At 40.6% G+C, this 13,183-nt stretch overlaps 1 protein-coding gene across 1 annotated transcript in view; it reads right to left on the bottom strand.

Moving 5' to 3' along the window:
- Positions 1-13,183, bottom strand: part of Ropn1 (rhophilin associated tail protein 1) — a 29,237-nt gene that overhangs the window by 11,302 nt on the left and 4,752 nt on the right. The window contains exon 2 of the mRNA XM_070030042.1: positions 2,736-2,863. Coding sequence (XP_069886143.1) covers positions 2,736-2,851 — 116 coding nt within the window. The 5' untranslated portion in view covers positions 2,852-2,863. The remainder of the gene's footprint in view (positions 1-2,735; positions 2,864-13,183) is intronic.

The raw sequence follows: 13,183 nt of genomic DNA, 5'->3' as shown, positions 1-13,183 counted from the left end.
TATATATACATATATATGCAGAAAGACATACATATCCTAAGCTATAAATAAGATATATACATATGTATGTGTGTGCTTGGTATTAGGCAGTGGGTGGGGAAGAGAAGTTGGGAGAGAATTGAAATGACTTACAGGAGAAGGGGAGGGGTGGAAGTGCTTTGGGGGTGAGGAAGGTTTCCTGGCTTGAGGTTGTGAATCCCGGGGCTTCAGCAAGAAAGACTGAAGACTGTCAGGACATCAAGGGAAGCTTGGGAATGAAGACAAGCCAACAAAGGCTGGAAACAACTTTATAGGGTACATATGATTCAAAACCTTGCTCTTCCCTAAGACTGTCAGCAAACCAAGCCTGCTCCCCATGTTGTGGGGTGAGCCGTTGCAGAGCAATGTACAAGACAGACAATCTTACTTCAGGATTGGATGAAATGCACAGAGGCTGCCTGAAGCGGGGTATGGACACAAGCAATTGGCTTGCGGGTGGTCAATGGTGTGTGACAGGCTCTGTTTTCCATCAAATGTCTTGTAACTATATCTGAATCACAAACTTCTGCCTGTCCCTGAAAACACACACACACACACACACACACACACACACACACACACACACACACACACACCACACCATTACTTTCTCTAGAGCCAAACAGTATAAGAAGAATATAGGAAGGTTTTTTTTTTTTTTAAAATAAAGGCTCACAATCAGACCAAATCAGTACGTTCCAGTTTCCCCTTGGAAGTGGATCAGCAAGAAGGCAGAGGAAATCATCTAAGGGCACCTTTGACAAAGTCCCTAAGAAATATCTGCAGATAGCTTAGTTGGGGTGAGGGTGGGTGCAGTGTGACCACTGGAGGGGATGTAGCCTCAGGATTTGTAACCTGATGTGGGTGACATCAATGGATGGGACAGTGACATCATAGCCCCCCTCATTCTATCAAAGTGACTACCCACGTGAAGAAACTTCGTAGAATGAAAGGTATTGTCATGGATTCAGTCCTCTGCGTCTTTGAGCTCCCTTGGCGACAGGCAGTTCCATGGCATTAACAATAGTAATTCACATATATCTACTTGAAGAACTAATAGGTCTATGTCCTGCAGATGCCTGGAAGGTAAACTCTTTGTTGACAGGATATATGTAGGAAAATTCTTGCTTGCAATGAATACACATTTTGTCTTGGATATACTTGTGGAGTTTTATTCTCTGAAAGGCTACAAGTTTGTAAGTCACATAAAACAATCCGATAAGTGCTTTGGATGTCTCAATAGGCTGGAGAGGGTTCTTAGGTCACGCTCTTTTTCATAGTAGTTAAAGTACAAACTGATCTTTCATGGATGTCTGAAAAATTTATAGCACATCATACAATATGGAGCAAGTAGGCTACAATAATGGAATGTTTTCTTCCATAAATGTCAAGGACAATATGAAGAAATGCCATTTTTCTTACTATAATGCAGTAGCACAAGAACAATAAAACGGAGCTGTAAACTATCATCTAATATAAAACAAAGTCTATCTGAGTGTGCCAAAATGAATTAGTCTTCTGCTGTTAAAGTCCAATCTTCGAGGTAATATATAAAATTTAGAATAGAAAACTGCACAAGATTCATGATTAGGTAAAGCAACTACATTTGTGCCTTCTTTCAGAGCACTATAGCTTACTTTCCTTCCATTTGTAATAGGGTTTTTTTTTCTTTGCACAGCACAGAAGCACCAGAGCCTTGATCTAGAGACTGTAAACCCCACTTCGATGGCATTTTGTGTCTTCTGCAAAGGGTTAACAGCTTTTTCCTACTCACACCTCAGGCTGAGGTCACCCTCTTCCCCAGCCCTTACCTTTCCCTTTTTCTTCCCCCTTCTCCTTGAAGCACTGCTGAAAGGGTAATCATCCAACCATAAAAACATCCACAAAAGATCCAGGTCTACTCAGTTCCCAACTCCTGTCCCAAGGCTGGTTACCCAGTTTTAAGTTACTAGCTAGTTTGTATAAGAAGCAGTTTGACAATGGAGGGGCTTTCTGTGTAAATCTACCGCAATGCAGGCCAGCAATTGGCGTGCAAGCCCATCGATTGAGCAGCCTGTGAGGGGTCTCTGGGAAGCAGCACCCCGCTGGAGGCATGCAGATTATATCCAGGCCTGGCCTCCTCACTCAACTCTGCCTCCTTGTCCAGGTTGCTAGAAATCTTCATGTTCAGAACTGTTCAAAGAAACACTGAGGACAATAATAGTCTGTTTCCCCAAAGGCAAGAAATGCAGTGTGTTTGAGGGAAACATGAGTTTTCACAGTCTTGGAGGAAGGTGTCTCATTAAAGCAGCGAGCCAGTTTGCTGGGGTGATGCCTCCTCTTCCATCCCAAGGGTTGCCCCATGGCCACCCTCCAGGTGCACTGCTGCCATCTGGTGGTGAGATGGGAGAACGAGGTGTGTAAATTTAAACCGGGAGGAGCTGCTGTCCCAGTTGGACTCAGGGACGGGGTGGTAGGTAGGTATGTGTTGATGGGACATGCTAATCCACCCTGGCCTCAAGACACTTGGACTATTGCCCTGGTGTCTTGTTGCTCACTTTGGCTCACTTAGGGAAGGACATGGCACCCTGGCTCTGTCTCATCAAATAGCTGAAAATCACAAAGATGATGCTAATAAGCCTGGGCTTCATGCAGCCACGAGGACCTCTTAGTTTTCCATGTGCTCCCTTCTCCTCACCCCTGCCCTCCCAGGAGCCTGGAGGTGAAGAAACACGTACTCGGCCGCCCACTGGATGAGATCCTGAGGCTGGGTCCGGATGGCAGCTTTGGTAAACTGCTTCAGCAGCTCGGGCAGCTCCGGTGGGATGCATATTTGCTTGTCTGTCTGAGGCATTGATTGCTTGACCTATGTATAGGAGAGAAAAAAAGAAAAGACAAGTTCTTGAATCCTAAGATGGCAACAGAAAGTTGCAGAAAGTCGCCAGGTCTCTGACACTTCTCATTTGGGGGAAAATATATTCAAACCATATGACGGTCAATTGTAAAACACGTATTACTATTCCCTATTGTTGTTGTTGTTGTAAATAATTCTGACCTTAAGAAAACACACAGTACTTAGAAAGTAGAAATCAACACAAGTAAGCAAAAATACTCCTTAGTCATACCAACCCAAAATACTGGACAGCTTCTTCCAGAATTTTATCAAGCTAAACATGGTGTGTTTGTATAAATAAAAGATGGGACTTCAAAGAGCAGCTTATTTAGGCAATGCTGTGTTATGAACATCTTTCCAATGTCACTTTATCTCTTACTAGGCTGGGTAAGAATTGTAGCAAAATTGACTCTATAAATCCTTTCCAAAGAAAAATAACTATTAAACCGCTCTCTTTCTGTGTTTTGCTATCTACTCTAATTGGAAGAGAATGAACATTGTCATATGGAAACTTCCAAGATGTATGAAAACACAACATGACAACTTATAGATGGTATACAATTTTATGTACAAATAAGCCAGATTAAATAATGCTGTTTGTATTTTATTGTTTGTTTTGGCACTGCTGTGCCTCATTCAGCTTTTTTCCCTTTCACTTGAGCCACACCTCCACTTCTGGCTTTTGGCTGGTTAATTGGAGATAAGAGACTCATAGATTTGTCTGCTCAGTGGCTCTGAATGGAGATCCTCAGATCTCAATTTCCTGAGTAGCTAGGATTATAAGCATAAGCCACTGGCACCCAGCTAAATAATTCTGTTTTTATTAAAGAAAGGGAAAGAGTCAAAGATGGACTTTGACCCTCTGACTTCAAAAATCCCTAAATGCCAGGCAGATCTCAGTAACATCCTCAATTTGCAGGCACAAAAGCGAAATGAATCATCAAAGGCCAGGTGAAGTAAATGAAACACATTCCGAAGAGTGAGCAAAGGAAAAATTTAGGGCTGACCTGGGAGAAAATGAAGGTAGCAGAATCTAGAATCCTGGGAGACCAATATCCAGGCAAGGAGGGAAAAGACCAGGGCTTGGCCCACAAAGCAAGTGGCTTAATTAAATGACACCTTTTCTAGTCTAACCTTTAACCTCTCCAAGGGACCTTCAGTGTGAAAAGGTAGACTGAAAACACCTGCTATCACAGCGTTAGTGGCAAAGAACTGGCTCCATCATTTGCAGCTTCTAGCTAGAGGAGAAACAACAACATACTACATCTAAGTTTAGGTATACCAACAATAGCCTAGGTCAAAAACCCAAGATAAGGCACTAAAGTGGTCTTAGACTGTTTGGTGCCCTATTCCATCTTATTTATGTTATTTTATTGGGAGAAGAGTGCAATGTTAATAACTAATTTAAGGTTTTATAAAAAGTCTAATTTGTGCCCAGTGCAGTGGCTCACATCTGTAATCCCAGCTACTTAGGAGATGGAAATGGAGGTTCGTTGTTCAAAGACCACTCTGAGCAAGAAGCTAGTGAGACCTACCATATAATTAGGTGTGGAGGTTCACACCTGTTATCTCAGTTATGAAAAAGATAGATGCAGGAAGATTGCAGTCCCAAGCAAAAAACGTGAGGCCCTATCAGATAAAAGGCCCAGAGTTCACACTCCAGACATGAAAACATAAAAAGTCAAGAATACAGGGCTGGGAAGGTTGCTCAGTTGTAGAGCGCTTGCCTTGCATGACTGAGGCCCTGGGTTCGATTCCTCAGCACCACATAAGCAAAAAGAAAAAAGCCGGAAGTGGCATTGTGGCTCAAGTGGTAGAGAGCTAGCCTTGAGCTGAAGAGCTGAGGGACAACACCCAGGCCCAGAGTTCAGGCCCCACGACTGGACCAAAAAAAAAAAAATGCAAAAGTTTCACTCTGTACACTTGGCTTATAGTTCCTGTTTTCCTCTGCATTGATGCTCTATTCCTTCCACCCTTTCAGCCTTCCTCCTGCTAAGTAGGTGGTCTTCAGATCTGAGTCAAGTTTTTCTGTTCACTGTTTTTGAAGAGCTCACATCCTACACAGGTCTGTTGATAGGTTTGGGTTTTTTTTTGTGGAGTTGTATTTTTGTTTGGGGTTTTTTCATGTGTGTGCTGGTCCTGGAGTTTGAACTCAGGGCGTAGGCACTGTCCCAGAGCTTTTTTTGCTCAAAGTTAGTGCTCTACCAGTTGAACCACAGCTCCACATCTGGCTTTTTTGGTGGTTAATTGGAGATAAGAGTCTTATGGACTTTCTATCCAAACTGGCTTCAAACTTCAATCCTCAGATCTCAGCTTCCTGAGTAGCTAGGATTACAGGCATGAGCCACCAGCACTAACTCCATCCTGCTTTATATTACACTCCATACGTAAGCTCCCTAGGATGGTCATGGGAGAATGGGTTCCAGGAGAATTGATGGCAGTAAGCATTTCATAGTGACATGAAATTTACTATCATTTTACAACTATTCACCAACTTACAACACTTGGATACTGTTTGGCACAGTCTATAAACTTCCAGATTTCAGCAGTTATTGTTTTTATGCTCAAGGTTTTATGTGTAACACCTGCCACCAGAGAAGCTTGTATATACATCTCATTTAAACCAACCCAGAAGTCTGATGATTGCTTTAACCTCAATAGTGATCATCTTTGGGCATACATATTACAAATACTTACCTTTTTCTTTAATTTGCTTGTATTTTTATATTATTTTCCCATAACATAGTACACAATTTTTCCATCATCATCACTTGTCTCAAGTAAGACAATTTTGTTCATATTTTCCAGTAATGATCTATGTTTTTATTTTTGAACTTTTCTTTCTTGCCCTCCCTCCTTCCCTTCCTTCCTTCTTTCTTTCCTTCCATCCTTCCTTTCCTTCTTCTCTTTCTACATCCTTTCCTTCTTCCCTCATTCCTTTCTTTCTTTGGTGCTGAACTCAGAATAGAGCCTTAGTCAGGCTACGGAGGAATTCTACCACTGAACTACATTCTTAGTTTTTTTGGAGACAGGGCCTTTTGCTATGAAGTTCAGGTTGGCCTAGAGCATTTGATCCTCCTGCCTGCCTCTCCTTCTTGTGAGCTGAGATTACAGGTATGTGTCACTACACTGGGTTGGTCTGAGGTTTTCATATTTTGGGGTTTTAATATTTGTTAATGTTAACAAATAACCCATGTATATGACATGCTCCGCAAGACTAATGAATCATTCCCATCCTCTTGTGGTGTGCTGAGTCTCCTTAAAAGTAACAGTGCTCAGCTGTGGCTCTAGTCAGAATCCCTGGAGAGGAATGCTTGGCAGAATGTGAACTGTCCTGCAAAAAGTATCTACACAAAGTACGCATGATGAAGTACTGAGTAACACTTTAAAACAAAGAAGATTTTTGGAATTCTGGGTTCAGGAAGGTGGGAGACAGGAGGTGGGAGTGGGCTCTTCTTCCTCTCTGCTCTGAGGTCTGAGGTGTTTGACACCTTGGGTTGGCCACATAGACACTGTTGTCCTTGTACTTGCATGTTAATGATGAATCCACTATGGATCCACCTGTTTTTAACAGAACGTTTTTAATCCATCTCTAGCAAGCTGTTTTCTATCACTACCAAAAGTTACCCTTCCCCACACACTGGAGGTTAGGAGCTAAAAGAGGAAATTTCAAGGATGTCAGTGATCTTTTATAGGGCAAATGGAGTAAGTCAGGCTTTTCTTCTAGGGAACTTTGTACCTGCACTTCTCAAGGACTGGGGTTCAGCTGATTCAGCATATCCCTGTAACCCTGAGTCATGTGCTACCTTAGGTAACCTTGTATGTAACCCTGAGATTGGGTGTGCATGCTCTGTCTACTTTGTGGGAACCATCCATAGCCAAGTACCACTGTTGTCTAGAGAGGGTATAAATAGAGACCATTAGAAGGCTGCAGCAATGAGATGACACCACTGTTGGACAGTGTGTTGTAAGGTTCTGGGCTCAGCTGTTGTTACTGTTAGTGATGAATGTGAATCAACACAACCTCCATCTGCACCTTGTCCTGCATCTTTCTGTGGCCTGCCTGAATCCAAGAACCGGAGAACCTGCAACATGCTAATCTGAAGACTAAATTGAAAGAAACATTTCACTATTTGGAAATTCTTGATGTAAAAAAGTTCAATCATACTGTAAATGTTTTATATTATCATGAACACGTCAATGAAACAAATAAACAAAAGTGAAGCCAATTTATACAAGTTCTAGTTTGTGATGAGAAGTTTGTCAATGAGAAAGGAAAAAAAAAACATGCTCTTTTTATAGTTGGATAAGAATTTGGACTAAAAAATGTAATGTGAAATTCTAATACAAAACTTGTGCTGAGTGGTCGAATACTGGCCCAGTAGGTGTGAGGCCCTGAGTTCAAACTTCAGTCTTGCAAAAAACAAAACAAACCCACTGGTTATAACCAAACTCACAATAAGCTGTAAGCTTGATATCTCTTTTAAAAGAAAATGTGTATTTGGAAAATTGAATCCAATTAATCATTTATAATCACCACACTTTTCTACCCTTTACTTAAAAAATCCCAACTATGTAATAAGAATCCATTAGATCTTTTTGTAAGGCCAGTATAAATCATCCAAGTCTTCAACAGCTTAGTCCATAGTGCTTTGCAAGTTTTTTCTATGTGTGCTCTGACGGGAAAAAGGCAAGAGAAATTCTGCTCTAAAATCAATTGTAAGGTACTTCTGCTTAAAAACTTGTAAATTTTTCATCAGTGTTTTAAGATGTGTTATAGAAGAGATTCTGGTGATTATTTAAATTGACTTCTGGAAACAACTGAGATTTATCTAAAGTTAAAAATAACATTCTTTACAAAGTAAACTATAAAATAATAGTGGTTGTTGAAGGAACAATTAGCTTCTCATTCTAATGTCCATCACTCAACTAAAGTATTGATTAGAAGCCAGGAAGAAAGTGAAAGACAAATTAGCAATGTAGATAAACTTCTTTTGCTGCAAGGAAATAAAATTCACAGCTGGCCAAAAAGACACCTAGTACTTTCTAAAGAAAAAAGAAACCAGGAACATCTTGGCAGAAACTCCCTTACTGAAAGAAGCTCTGTCAAACATTATGATTTTGCATTACTTTATAAATAACCAGGATTCTCTGGTAAGAAGTGAAGTTGCTTGCTGAGATTGATGTTTTAAACACCTATTGCTTTTTATTAAAGCTCAAAAGCATTAAGAAATTCCAAGATGGTCATTTTGAGATAAACTGAATGAGTCTGAAAGAACTAATATCTGCAGGTTGCCAGTAGCTCATGCTTGTAATCCTAGCTACTCAAAAGGCTGAGATCTCATGATCGAGATCCAAAGACAGGAAAGCTCACGAGACTTTTATTTCCAATTAACCACCAGACAACCAGAAGCGTTGCTATGGCTCAAGGTGTCTGGGACAGCTCCCAGGCCCTGAGTTCAGGCCCCATGACTGACCAAAACAAAAACAAAAACAAAAACTAGTATAAGCCTACTTCTTGTACTCTTATTATTTTAAGTATGAAATGCTGGTTCTTTAAACTTATATCAAATAGGTTTCTATCAAATTAGGCTCAATAAAACTGGTAACCACATTTTGACCCAGATTATTCTTTTTTTTTCTTTGTCGGTCATGGGACTTGAACTTTGGGCCTGGGCTCTGTCCCTCAGCTCTTCAGCTCAAGGCAAGTGCTCTACTGCTTGAGCTACAATGCCACTTCAGGTTTTCTAGTGGTTTATTGGAGATAAAGTCTCACAGACTTTCCTGCCCAGGCTGGCTTTGAACTGTGATCCTCAGATCTCAGCCTCCTGAGTAGCTAGAATTACAGGCATGAGCCACCGGGGCCCAGCTCCAGATTATTCTTTAAGCCTGGCTTTTTTTTTTGTTTCATGAAACAGTAACAATATATTACTTCTACTATCTAGTTCCTTCCTTCCAGCTTTTCCACCAACACCTTCCCAAACAAGACTAAATTTGTTTCTTACTTAATCCCCAGTCTGCTTCTCATCCAACAATTATCCTCACTCTTCTCAGTAGATTAAGTCATTTCTTACACAAGTTATTTCAACAGGCAGGATGAATTAGCACTGTCACTGGATTCCAAACTTAAGCTCTTTTTGATTCTGTATTTCTTCCTCTATAACTAAGACTGTTCTTATACTGTTTAAGACCTAAGAAACAAACTATGACATTTATTCCCTCTACATTCTCCAGAAAGTATTTTCATGGTTCTTTGCCTTTTTTCATCAACAAGTCACAATCTGCCTTTCTTTTTCCTCTTCCTCTTCCCTCTTCCTCTTCTTCCTTTTCTTCCTCTTCATCATCCTCCTCCTCCTCATCCTTCTTGTCCTTCCTTTTCTTCTCCTCTTCCTCCTTCCCTCCCTCTCCTCCTCCTACTCTTCTTCTTCCTCCTCCTCCTTTGTTTTTATTTTGGTATGCTAGAGTTTAAATTCAGGTTCTTGTGCTTGTTGGACGAATGTTCTACAACTGAGCCATGACACTAGCCCTTTTTGTGTGCTGGTTATTCTTGGAATAAGGACTCACTTCCTGGCCAGGTTATTTTAGGCTTCCCAACATAGCTAAGATGACAGGTGCACACCACACACCCAACTTCTGCAGAGATTAAGTCTTTCAGACTTTTCTTCCCAGGCTGTGCTGAAACCACAATCCTCCCAATCTCAGTTTACCCAGTAGCTAGTATTTCAAGGTGAGCTATTGGTGCTGGTTGAAAATACTTAAAAAAATTTTACTAGCAGAAGTGGCACTGTAGCTCAAGATGTAGAATGCTAGCCTCCAATGATCTATTTCTCTCTTCTCTGTTAAATTTCTCAGGCTCCCTAAAGACTGATTCCCTTTCTTCTCCACAGGATATCTATCTTTTAATCTCCTCTAGTAAGTCTCCCATCTTGATCATTACCCTGACTCTCACAAATATAAATATAAGTCTCCTTCACAAAACCTAGTGATTTTTCCCCTAACACTTATTCTTCTACTATTCTTGATTTCTCAAGAAATGCTTTATTGCATTGGCTACTTTTTGATGTCCATTGGTCTCTTCCATCATTTTTTAGAAAGATTGTCTAAGGCTCAGTTCCTGATCATATGTGTGTATAAGTTCTATTTTTCCCCCAGGTCACTGTTATGAATTTTGGTGAATGTGCCATCTATACCTGAATAGGATATGAATGTTCTATATATATATATATATGTATATAAAATATTTTATTATGTAAGTCAAATGAAAATGTTGATATTATTTAACTTTTTCTGCTTATTCTCTTAGTGACTGAGAGATGTGTCCTTAGCATACTTTCTACTTTTTTTTTTCAGTCATGGGGCTTGAAATCTGGGCCTGGGTGTTGTCCCTCAGCTCTTTAGCTCAAGGCTAGCACCCTACCACTTGAGCCACAGCACCACTTTCTGGCTTTTTTCTGCTTATGTGGTGCTGAGGAATCAAACCCAGGGCCTGATGCATGCAAGGCAAGCACTCTACCACTAAGCCACCTTCCCAGCCCATACTTTCTATTTTTTAGTTCTGTTTAACTTGTGCATTGTAGTAATCTTCCTGTTAATGGACTTTAGTATTACAAAATGTCCTGCTTTGTCTCTTTAACTTTAGAGTGTGTGCATGCATGTGTGTGTGTGTGTGTGTGTGTGTGTGTGTGTGTGTGTGTGTGTGTGTGTGTGTGTGTGTGTGTGTGTGTGTTTGTACTGGGGCTTGAACTCAGGGCTTGGATGTAGTCCCTGAGCTTGTTGGTGGTGGTTGTGGAGCTTGAACTATGGGCCTGGGCACTGTCCTTCAGCTCTTCAACTCAAGGCTAACGCTCTACCACTTGAGCCACAGTACCACTTCTGGATTTCTAGTGGTTTATTGGAGATAAGAGTCTCACTGACTTTCTTGCCCAGGCTGGTTTTTGAACTGTGAAGCCTCCTTTAGTAACTAGGATTACAGGCATGAGCCACCAGTGCCCAGCTCCTGAACTTTTTTTTTTTTTGCTCAAGGCTAGTGCTCTATTACTTGAGTCACAGCTCCACTTCCAGCTTTTTGGTGGTTATTTGGAGGTAAGAGTCTTACAATTTTTTCTGCCTGGGCTGACTTCTGTGATCTTCAGATCTCAGCCTCCTGAGTAGCTAGGATTACAGACATGAGCCACCAGTGCCTGGCTCACTTGGCTTTTTTGCTCAAGGCTACTGCTCTACCACTTGAGCCACGTGTCCACTTTCAGCTTTCTTATTTATTTTTATTTTTAATTGAGATAAGATCTCACAGACTTTCTTGCTTAGGCTGGCTTCAAACTATGATCCTCAGATCTTAGCACTGGTGAGCCACCAGTGAACGGCATCTTGTGTCTTTAAATTTTTTAATGATATTTAAAAATTTTTAAATTTGCCAGAATGGGAATCTGGAGTTCCTGCAAAATTCATCATCATGTAGGTGGAAGATGCTGACTTTTGTGACTTTAACCAGAACTCTATAATCAAACTTAAATCCCCAACTGTGATCTCTCAACCATGCTACAATCCTATCTGCCAGTTCCCTCCTGCAGAGTTCTCCTTTCCAATGAAAGTATACACAACAGACTTCCTCTATTCTCTCAGTTTCTTTTTCTGATACATCATGGCCATTTGAGGTTCATTCTTTCATTTCTCTATTTTACTCCTCAATGGACTTCAAAAAACATTTCCAGTAGCTCTACCTAGCAAGCACAGGCCTTGAGTTCAAACTCTACTACAGACAAAAACAAAAAAGCTAAACAAAAAATAAAAAAACCTTTTCAAACAACTAAGAGGCTTGTAATTTAGTATCTACAGTTTATAAATGAGAGGTACAATGAGGTTAAGTGGTTGGCACAGGCTGACCACTGTTTTCAAGACAGGTCTATTTTATTGCTCTTTTCAAGTAAGATAGTTACATATCAAGGATTCTCTCTATACCACCAATTCCAAATATGTCCTCCTCCCGAGGCTGGGATGTGGCTTAGAGGTAGAGTGCTTGTCTAACATGAATGAAGTCCTGGGTTTGAGTCCTCAGTAGCACATAAACAGAAAAAGCCAGAAGTGGCACTGTGGCCACAAACAAACAAAAAAACCCTAGCCAAATATGTCCTCCCATCCTCATGAATGAGTGAAATATCCTGGACAATCACATGTGTATCATTAAAAGTTTATTTTTAGAACCTTAGCACCTTGAAGTTGATCAAAAATTTCTTGGCAGGCTGGGCATCGGTGGTTCACACCTGTAATCTTAGCTACTCAGGAGGGTGAGGTCTGAGGATTGCTGTTTAAAGCCAGCCTGGGCAGGAAAGTCCATGAAATTCTTATCTCTAAAAAAACCACCAGAAAACTGGAAGTGGCGCTGTAGCTCAAGTGGTAAAGCGCTAGCCTTGAGCTGAAGAGCTGAGGGACAGCGCCCAGGCCCAAAGTTCAAGCCCTACAACTGACCAAAAAAAAATTTCCTTATCAGAGTATATCCTACAAATATGGTCCTTGTCCCCTTATCTATATTTTATACATTTGATAAACATGGAAGGATGATAAACATGGACAGGCTTAAAAGCAGTGCTTGCATATTCATTCTCTTATTTAGTCCTTACAACAACCTGCAAGTAGGTAGATTTGAATATTAAAATTTCCAATACCTGGGAAAAAAGGCTCAGTTTTGCCAATAAAATATCTTAACCATTCATGTTGTCACATCACTTTCAAAAATCTTTAGTGGCAAATAAACTCCAGGAAATGGAAACAAGAAAAATAATCTTTAATGGCTAGTCATTTATTTTTTTTCACCAAAATGATGTCCTGTCTGACCTTTAAGAGATCCACAATTTGTCTTATTCATATTAACTCTGCATTTCCAACTTCAATTTCACAGAAGTCTGAATCTTTTCCTGTCCTTAGCCAAATCTGTGGTCAGGCCAACAGCAATATTGTGAATAGCAGTTGTGTTTGACTTTGTCCTTATTCTGAGTAGTAGCTTTTGGCTCTGCTATTAGCAAACTTCTCAAATTTGCTATGCATCCTATGAGAACCACCTCTTGGAAGTCACAAGTCTCATGTGGCTACTATTTGATAGGTGATCAGGTACCTTTTTTGACTGAGGTTAACTTAACCATGCTTATGTTTGAAAGCGTCCTCCTTGTCCACATTATGCCAAATACTCTCCAGGCTTGTTTACAGAACATCAAATGTAACAAAAGTGTGTGACGTGGTCCCAATTTGTGGATTTGGTGAACATATGTTGGGGTCACCTTGACCTTGTCTTTATAGCCATAG

This window comes from Dipodomys merriami, unplaced genomic scaffold, assembly GCF_024711535.1.
Source record: "Dipodomys merriami isolate MVZ:Mamm:240054 unplaced genomic scaffold, mDipMer1.0.p SCAF_2, whole genome shotgun sequence".
NCBI lineage: Eukaryota > Metazoa > Chordata > Mammalia > Rodentia > Heteromyidae > Dipodomys > Dipodomys merriami.
Note: the sequence above shows the minus strand (reverse complement) of the source record. Positions and strands in the feature narration are given on the sequence as shown.